The sequence below is a fragment of the Megalobrama amblycephala genome, linkage group LG4 (genome assembly GCF_018812025.1).
Source record: "Megalobrama amblycephala isolate DHTTF-2021 linkage group LG4, ASM1881202v1, whole genome shotgun sequence".
Taxonomy (NCBI): Eukaryota; Metazoa; Chordata; class Actinopteri; order Cypriniformes; family Xenocyprididae; genus Megalobrama; species Megalobrama amblycephala.
The window spans coordinates 25,471,690-25,481,204 of NC_063047.1; the positions used below are offsets into that span (position 1 = coordinate 25,471,690).

The window sequence follows — 9,515 nt, forward strand, 5'->3', positions numbered from 1 at the left end:
ATCTTAATTTGATAATCTCCATTCAGTTTCACACAATATTAGTTGTTTTCATGCCTTTTGCACAACATTGCACCATTTCATGCTTTTCATCTTCAGAAAGATCTTTCTTCCTCCCCATATTGCATGAGAACTGTGACTTGCTTAATAATGTGGAACAACCTCTAAGTAGGGTTTCCACAGACCTGGCAAATTATTTTGTCAGAGATTGATACCAGTTATCTAAAAAGGCATGGATAAATAAACAAACAAACATTTTCTTAGAAAAACTAAAATCTGAATGTTTATTCTACTGAAACCTTGCTGATATGTCACTTCATGATAATTTGGAACGCAGTGTAGAGAGTAGGCAGAAACAGCAATAAACTCCAGCAAAATATTGCAAATCCACAGCACTTCATCTACAGATCAAGAATTTTACCGTGAGTTTTACCGTGCTGACTGTCGTAATCGAACGCGGCGCGCTGTCTGAATGCTGAACTGAGAATGATTGACAGCCGCAGCGGAGGGAAGAAGAGTTTCCGAGAACTTTAATTTAACGGTGTAAATGTTCTTCTGGCCCTCACATTAAGCTATGAAATGGCTTCAAATAAGATAAGATCAAAAAAACGCGATCAGACGATTATTTAATTATCGCGACAGGCCTATGCCCATAGTAACCACACGGGGAACAGCAGCAGGTGAACACACAATAATGGAGACACAGGCAGGGATCATGAGAGTTAGCAAAATTTCAATTTAATTAATTCTTGAAATCATTTGAAAGCAAGCAATTTTTTTTTTGACATTCTGTTATGAACACACACATGGCAACATGTCATTTATTTTTTCGGAGGTTGAGCAGGTTTTGGACATTTCGGCTCATCTTTCACTGGTGTGCACAGATTCACAGATGTTTTGAGTTCTGCTACTTCCTGATTACCATAGGTGCCATTAACAGAGGTAATGCGTTGGCCTATTTCATTGTCCTTGTAATGTCGGATGAGCTCACCGGAGCACAGGACTTGAACCATAGAGGTTTTGCTTAAAATATCAATGGTGCAAGAATGGTTGGGTGGAACCTGTACCTCCATACTCAACGAGTGCAGGACCTTATTAACACTGGCTATCGTTTCAGAATTCGAGCGACTCTGGTCATATTTTCCACTTATTTTTCCACTCATTTGGACTACAGTTGCAATTGTACCAGAGGCTGATACTTCTAACGCCCCTCCGGCTGTATGCGTGATCCCCTTTAGAAAAGATTTTGTTTTGTCGCTGCCTTCATCCAACTTCACCACATATTTGGCTGGATCACAGTTCCTGTTGTCAGCTATGATCTGTTTTATCACTTCTAACTTGCCTGGACTTTTCCCTCCCTGGTTTTCACAATAATAAATTTGAAAATGCTGCCCAGTTATGTCATAGTTTACAGTGAGAACTTGCGTTTCTTTTTTTAAATCGCCTTTAGTCTTAAAAGTGATACTATTTTTATCTATAGCAATGTAGTGACTTTTACAAATCCTTATTGAGTAAAAAGGAATCTGTTTCTTCTTTATGTCTGACCATTTTTTCCACTCCAAATTTTCAAATTGATCTTTATTCACAAGAAATGAACGTACCTCATTATTAGCAGCTTGGCTCAATGCTTCTGTACTTTTAACTGCCTTTAACGTAAACTTATCACATCCCCCAAATCCAAGAATGTAATAATCTTCATTGCCATGAGGAACTGGAGCTACATCTTCAGGTGGATCTTTTGATACAACAAACTCCAAGTTATGGTTGAAGTCAAGAACAATCTGGTCCTTATCTTCTGCAGCTGAAGAACTGCCGAACAATCCACGAGCGTGACGCTGATGGTGATTAGAAGAGTCTGCAAGACAAATCCAAAAGAAATACACAAACCCAAGACTGATTACTTATTGATTATTAACAATAATTATAAATAAGTTTATCTTCACACATGGATTAGTTTAGGAGTTGTTGAAACACCAGAAGTGAAGGTGAACATACCAGTGCTTTCAATGTTAGAAAGATCCTCTGGATTCACCCCAGCATTCAGCAGACGGATCTGCAGCAGAGCAAAGATGATGATCACGCTGAAACCCATCATCACCGTCCGTCACAATATCTGTGAAGTGATGAGAAGATGAGACTGATGTACTTACATTGATATTAACTCTTTCTCCGCCAGCGTTTTTGATCATTTTCACAAAAGTTTCATGGCCCCAAGAATATTTTGTAACTTAGTTACGTGTTTAAAATACAACATTTGAGTAACTGTATTTCATTACAGTTACATTTTAAATGGGTGGTAATCAAATTACAGTTACATTTGAAAAGTATTTTAGATGACCAAAGTGATTACTTTGACTTTCATTTAAACATTAATGTAAACTGTGATAATTAATGTAAAATAATGGGGTAATTCTTGTAAAAAGCAATTGGTGATTCTCTGACAGTCTGCAAAAGCATCAGCTCCATTTCTGCTCATAAGTTTCATTCCTCTTGCAGAATATGCAACATTTTAATAATTTTAACCAAATAAGACGGATCATAAAAATTGCAAGTTAATTTTATTTAGTACTGTCCTGAATATGCTATTTAACATAAAATATGCTTACATATATTACAGAAGACAAAATGACTAAGTTTTTATAAAAAATTGCCCCATTCGAAAATGTCCATACCCTTGAATCTGAACCTCAATGATCCACGACTGTTTTCATGTTTTTAGTTGTTTGTGAGTCCCTTGTAACTGTAAAAAATGGTAATTGCAACTTTTTATCTCACAATTCTGACTTTTTTTCTTCCAATTGCGAGTTTGCATCTTACAGTTCTGAACTTTTTTATCAGAATTGCGAGATATAAACTCGTAAATGCAAGTTATAAAGTCAGAATTGCGTGATTAAAAACTTGCAATTCAGACTTTTTCTTGCAATTGCGAGAAATCTCACAATTTCTTGCAATTCTGACTTTTTACTGCGAAATTGTGAGTTTATATCTCAGAATTCTGACTTTATAACTCGCAACTGCAACTAAAAAAAGTCAGAATTCTGAGAAAAACTTGTAATTACCTTTTTTTTTGAGTTACATGCTTATTAGTATTCCAAAGTATTCTAAACTATTTAAATTAACATACATAACATAATACATAACAAATTACTTTTTAAAGCATGTATTTTGTAATCTGTAGTGAAATACAGTAACCTTCCCAGCCCTGGTTATATGAACATCAATATATCAAAAGAAAGAAGAGAGCCTCTGCTTTTAAACAAAAAGAATCATTTATATCACAAATTTGAAAGAATCTTTCTAATATAAAATGAGAAACAAGACTCACGTGTCTTACCTGTGAACGATCACCTGTAAATGTAGAGTTGATGAGACTTTGGAGATGTTCTTCAGAGCTCTCTGACAGCGTCCAGCACATGCACTCATATATATATCACGGCCCTGATGCAAATACAGCGGTGCACATTATCATACTAATCAGTTTTCAGTTTTTTTGCTAACAAGCCACATTTTCAAAACTCAAACTGTGTCTGTGTTCAAATGACTTTGACCAAACTGTTTCATTGCTTTCACACAAAATGCATTCAATGAGCACGTTTTCCAAAATCCATGAACACTTTTGTCATTCTTTACACCATGTGCAAAACACTATATATTTGCAGAACATTTCTCAAATGCAAACACTGCTTTCAAAACTGATGAAGCACAGAATCAGATCAGAATGATGGCAAACTCATTACTGCAGGAATTATATTGAAATATGAAATACTGAAATATAAAATCTTAGCAGAATATTTGCAATGAAATTAAATAATAATTACAAACACAACTACTGTAATTGCAATTTCAGCTGAAAGCCAACATGTGTCCTATTTTAGTCTATTTTTTTCAGTCATCTTCATATTTTTTTACAGGTACTAACAAGCGTCCACCAATACAAAAAATACTTTTTCTAACTTTTTCTCTTTTTAATTTTGAATATTATGATATTGATATTGAATTTATGAACCATCTTGTTAGATTTTTTGTTAAATGATCACTTTGTGCATAAAAATGTCGGTCACTAAAAACGTTAAAGCTATCCCATTACTTTATATCACTTTTTCCTTTTAACATGGTTACAGGGCTCACATACTGCCCATTTTTGCTAATTTTGTCCTTCATAAACATAATTGTTTTTTGCATAAACAAATGGAGGAGACATTGTGAAATTGTGTATTTCAGATGCCGTCACATGCCACGACCTCATCATCTGCAGAGAGAAACTGAGAATGAAGGACGTAAAGACTTCATAGAGGATTGTGAAGATATTTCACTGGAACTTGGTCTTCGTTACATCTATATCATGTTCACTGGTAATTGTTATTTATTCATTTATTCAGCTAATAACTGTTGTTAGAGCACTGTCATTTTTGCCACAATTTGCCATGTCAATAAAAAATAAGCACCTGACTGACACAACATGCTGTTTTTTTAATGTAAAACCCAAATAGAGGCAACAAGATATTATAAGACCAGGCAGATAGAGGAGTAAAATAATATTAATAAATAATACATAAAAAAATTAATGTTCATTAATATGAAGATACTAATATTCTAATATTGATGAAAGTATAAAATATTATTTATAAAACGATTAAGGTCCAATACAGCACTTTCAAAGCATGGTTCTTTATGGAAGGGTTTTATTTTGCACCAAAAAGATGTCTTTAAGATGCAGGAATATATTTTGGAAATGTATTATAGGTGCAGAACAGCCAATTGATGGAGACGCATGTTCAAATCCTCTTTCACACACAGTTTATTTCAGTGTAGAAATAAAGATGTTTATCTCTGTTTCTCTATCATAAATGTTTTCATATCAACATGCAAAGTGATGAATTTGAATTCTACCTGCAGTTGTGCCCGTTATATATCACTGTAATTCCCGTTATCTTGATACTGGTAGAATTTCCAGGACTCTTCTCCTTAACTTACCTAGGTGAGTTATATAGACGTATGTTATCATAAAAAAATGTGTGTTAAAACAAAACAGGTTTAAAGTTCACTGTAGGAGCTGATAAAGCAGCTGTCAGTTATATGGCTGACATCTGAAAGAGCTGAAATAACAGTACAGGAATGCAAGTTTGTATGTCTTTTAAAGGATTAGTTCACTTTCAAATTAAAATTTCCTGATAATTTACTCACCCTCATGCCATGATGTTCATGTCTTTCTTTCTTCAGTCGAAAAGAAATGAAGGTTTTTGATGAAAACATTCCAGGATTTTTCTCTATATAGTGGACTTCACTGGAGCCCAAATGGTTGAAGGTCAAAGTGTCAGTTTCAGTGCGGCTTCAAAGAGCTTTAAACAATACCAGACGAGGAATAAGAGTCTTATCTAGAGAAACCATCGGTCATTTTCGAAAAAAATAAAAAAATTTATTAATATAAGTTTTAACCATAAATGCTCGTCTTGAACTAGCTCTCTTCTTCTTCTTCTCTATTAGAATTCCAGCAGTGAGATGCTGCTAAGTGTATTACTGCCCTCCACAGGTCAAAGTTTGAACTAATTGTTATATACTTGCACTAGCATATTGAATATGACAATTTAGTCATATACAATAGATGAAATTACAGTAACTGTCACATCCACGTCTGTCCCGAACTCCAGTTCCCAGGATCCTCCTGTTCTCCACACCTGTCTGCACTTCCCTCATCAGTCTTCCCGCCATCTCCCTGGATTCCCTGCACCTGTTGTTCCTCGTCAGCACTCCCTTTAAGTTGGACTCACTCCCTGCACTCCTGTTCCGTTCTTATTGTTGTTTAATGTGTATGAAGCTGTTTCCATTCCTGAATTGTTACTTTGTGGATTTCCGTATTCGCCTCGTCTTTACAAGCAGCACACGTAACAGTAACATGTCTATGTGGTGTTTTTAACATGTTTTAACCAAATACGTCGACATCAGTCGAGTATTTTCTCCTTAAAACTGCAGTGAAAAAACATGGTTTGAAATCGCTGGTGTTTCTGACGTCACACTACCTTGTAACCAATCGCATCAAAGTATGATCACCAACGAGTGGATCTCTGAGCTTGTGCAAGTGACTGGGGGCGGGGCTAATTTGCATATTCATAGAACCGCGTATACTAAATGAGGCAAGGGTGCAGAGTTATATTCAAGCTATTTTAAGTTATGAAGAATTTAAATACACAGATCAAATCAAATCAAAAACAATCAAAAACACGGTGAACAGCAGATTTATACTCGTGCTAAAATACTGCAGAAAACAACAATGCAGCGAATGCAATTATTTTCATCTATATATATATGATATATAAGAGTACTGGACTGTACTCGTAAAGGTTTTGCTTGTCACTTTAATGGAGCAAGAATGGTTGGGAGGAACCTCTATCTCCATATTCCATGAGTGCAGCATCTTATCAACATTGGATGTCGTTATAGTGTTCGAGCGACTGTAGTCATATTTCAGATTAAGTGATCCACCAGAGGCTGATCCTCCGAACGCATGCGTACGGCCCTTCTGAGAAGAACTTGATTCGTCACTGCCTTGATCCAACTTCACCACATGTTTGGCTGACTTACAGTTCTTGTTGACAAATATGAACTGTTTTAGCACTTCTATATTTCCTGGCGTTTTCTGTACTGGATCTTCAGAATGCATATCTAATGTCTCCAATTTGTCATTGTTTAGGTAGAGATATTCAGTTTTCTTTTTTGTTTTATCTATTTGTTTGGTCAAAGAAGGCTTACCAGATTCATCTTTAGCAATGTAATAATGTTCACAAATCCACACTGGGGCAAATGGAGTCTTGCTACTCTCTATATCTGCCCATGTTTTCCACTCTAAATCTTCAAAGTTGTCTTTATTCACCAGAAATTGATGTTCCTTATCATTAGCATTAAACTTATCAAGTATTTCTAACTTAAATTCATTACATTTCCCCGTTTGAATAATGTAATATTCTTTTTCTTTATGGAAAAATGTATATGCATCTTCAGGTGGAGTTTTTGAGTCAACCAACTCCAAGTAAGTGTTTGGGTCAAGAATGCTCCGGTCCTCCTTATCTTTCCCAGCAAAAAGCTTCTTTAGAGGCAATGCACGAGCGTGACGCTGATGGGGATTAGAAGAGTCTGCAAGACAAATCCAAGAAATACACAAACCCAAGACTGATTATTTATTGATTATTAACAATAATTATAAATAAGTTTATCTTCACACATGGATTAGTTTAGGAGTTGTTGAAACACCAGAAGTGAAGGTGAACATACCAGTTCTTTCAATGTTAGAAAGATCCTCTGGATTCACCCCAGCATTCAGCAGACGGATCTGCAGCAGAGCAAAGATGATGATCACGCTGAAACCCATTATCAATATCTGTGAAACATCACCGAACAGACATGAGAAGATGATGATGAACATTACCATTGAGAATTGCAGTGGACTCTGTGTGTGAATCAAATACATTTTTTGTAATGGTTTGACATGTAATTGGTTTTAACACTATATTTTAGATAGATTGGTTGATGATTGGAAATTAACCAATTATTACTAATTTAATTAATGTCTTTGGTATATTTTGTGAAATGATCAAGGTCTTGGCACACACATATAATAACTGTAAGTTGTTGATATACAAAAGACCAGTTGTCCAAACACACAACTTTATTACAACAGTACTTCTAACTGAAATAAATTGATTTTTTTTTTACTTATTGGTAGAGAGTCGGTGTTGCTTTGAGTAATGCTCATGACATGACCAATCAGAGAAAGCATTCCATAACAGTTAGCATATTGCAAAACGTGCACAAAAGAACAGAAATGTATATCTCATAATCAGTGTTGGGGAATGTTACTCCCTAAAACAGTTACTAATTGCACTACTGAGTTACTTTTTTTAAGGAAAGTAATTTGTTGCGTTACTTTTGTGTTTTTCTGACCTGAGACAGGCTTGTTTGTTTTTAACAACAACAACAAAATAAATAATAATAAAAAAAAATAATAAATGTGAATAGGTAAATGTGAGGCCCTTTCACAATAAACGTGAAATGAAGCCTCAGGCTGAAGGAAATGCATATTCACACCTGTACAGTAGAGGGCGCCGCTCAAACAAACCTTTCAGCTGGAGCGCAGAGGTTCAGTACTCTTCTTTACTCTTCCAGTTTTGTTTATTAGTATAGTTGAATTGGATCATTGAAGGTCAGCAGCAAAGTCGGTTAGCTGTGTCCGAAACCGCTCACTCGTTCACTCATTCACTAATCCCTATATAGTGTATGGCATTTGAGTGCACTATATCTGTAAGGAGTGAACGAAATGAAGTGAGTGAATTCGGACGCTGACGTATACACTGTGCGTCGGAGATATCTGTCTCAGAAACAGCTCGACACGCGATAAAACTATTTTATTTACATTATAAAACAATGTTAATAACAATAACAATCATAATGACTTCATTTTGTAATCATACATGCCTCTGTGCCAGCTTTGTAGTTTTAATCGATTGTATAATTTTTTTTGTCATGCTTAATGTGTTCATAATCATTTAATACTATAAAATACTGCAAACAAAAATAAACACATTAACAAGTGTACATAATTTCATGTATTTATCCTTTTTAATAAAGTTGTTAGAAACTCTCACGCTCACAGATTACTTTGAGCGCCCTCAGGCGACCGTTATGATTAACGAATTTTTTTAAATCATCCACTAAATTATCATCTTTTAAAATTTAATGAGTTAACAATGCCACAAATTATTAAAACACATTGCTGTTAGTAAAACACATTAAATTGATTTAATGCCTACATAATATTTTAATAATAAAAATAATATTTTTATTAATATAATTTCATTTTTGTAATTCATCTATATAATAATGTCCCCCTATATTTTAGTAGGTTTTATTCAAGTAGTGATTAATTTAAAAAAAAAAAAAAAAAAAGGTTACAAAATTGGATTTTGGGAAATAGTGCTTCAGCAAGTGTACATCGAATGTACACTCGAAATCAGAGAGAATTGTGGGTATAAAGTAGTGAACGAATGTAGGGAATGAAGTCGTTTACTCAGAATTCGGACATCACTACAAAATGGCCGACACCCGATACAGTGCACTATATAGTGGATAGGGAGCGGTTTCAGACACAGTCATTGTTTAATAAAGTGAGAGGGGGGAATGTCAGAATTGTGAGGTCGTGTAATGACTCAACTAGCCGAAAGGGGTCAGGATTGGCGGTTGTCACAGTGGTAGCGTGGCCGAGCGGTCTAAGGCGCTGGATTAAGGCTCCAGTCTCTTCGGGGGCGTGGGTTCGAATCCCACCGCTGCCAAATCGTTTTCATTCATACACACATGAACTGAATTAGACTGCATTATATGAATCCTCGTGATGGACACATTATGTTCTCTTTGATTTAAACTGCTGATTTCATTTTGTCAGACAGGTGTTTTGATTGTGGACTGACTAATATAATATTCATAAAAATAGCTAAATAGACTCAGTGACTGACCACTCAAACTATTACCAC

The 9,515-nt window shown here is 35.2% G+C and overlaps 2 protein-coding genes and 1 non-coding gene across 3 annotated transcripts; 1 reads left to right on the forward strand and 2 right to left on the reverse strand.

The window, feature by feature from the left end:
• Positions 1-722: 722 nt before the first annotated feature.
• Positions 723-3,383, reverse strand: LOC125266108 (natterin-3-like). The gene is made up of 3 exons (XM_048186572.1): positions 3,332-3,383; positions 1,993-2,110; positions 723-1,852 (listed from the first exon to the last, which is right to left on the reverse strand). The coding sequence occupies exons 2-3, from the start codon at positions 2,090-2,092 to the stop codon at positions 819-821; spliced, it is 1,134 nt and encodes a 377-aa protein (XP_048042529.1). The 5' UTR covers positions 2,093-2,110; positions 3,332-3,383; the 3' UTR covers positions 723-818.
• A 2,828-nt stretch (positions 3,384-6,211) lies between these two features.
• On the reverse strand, positions 6,212-7,421 carry LOC125266109 (natterin-3-like). The gene is made up of 2 exons (XM_048186574.1): positions 7,264-7,421; positions 6,212-7,125 (listed from the first exon to the last, which is right to left on the reverse strand). Exons 1-2 carry the CDS (start codon positions 7,418-7,420, stop codon positions 6,287-6,289), a joined length of 996 nt encoding a protein of 331 aa, XP_048042531.1. The 5' UTR covers position 7,421; the 3' UTR covers positions 6,212-6,286.
• Positions 7,422-9,235: 1,814 nt separating this feature from the next.
• On the forward strand, positions 9,236-9,317 carry trnal-aag. Its single transcript has one exon. It is a non-coding gene; the product is annotated as a tRNA-Leu (tRNA).
• The last annotated feature ends 198 nt before the right edge of the window (positions 9,318-9,515 follow it).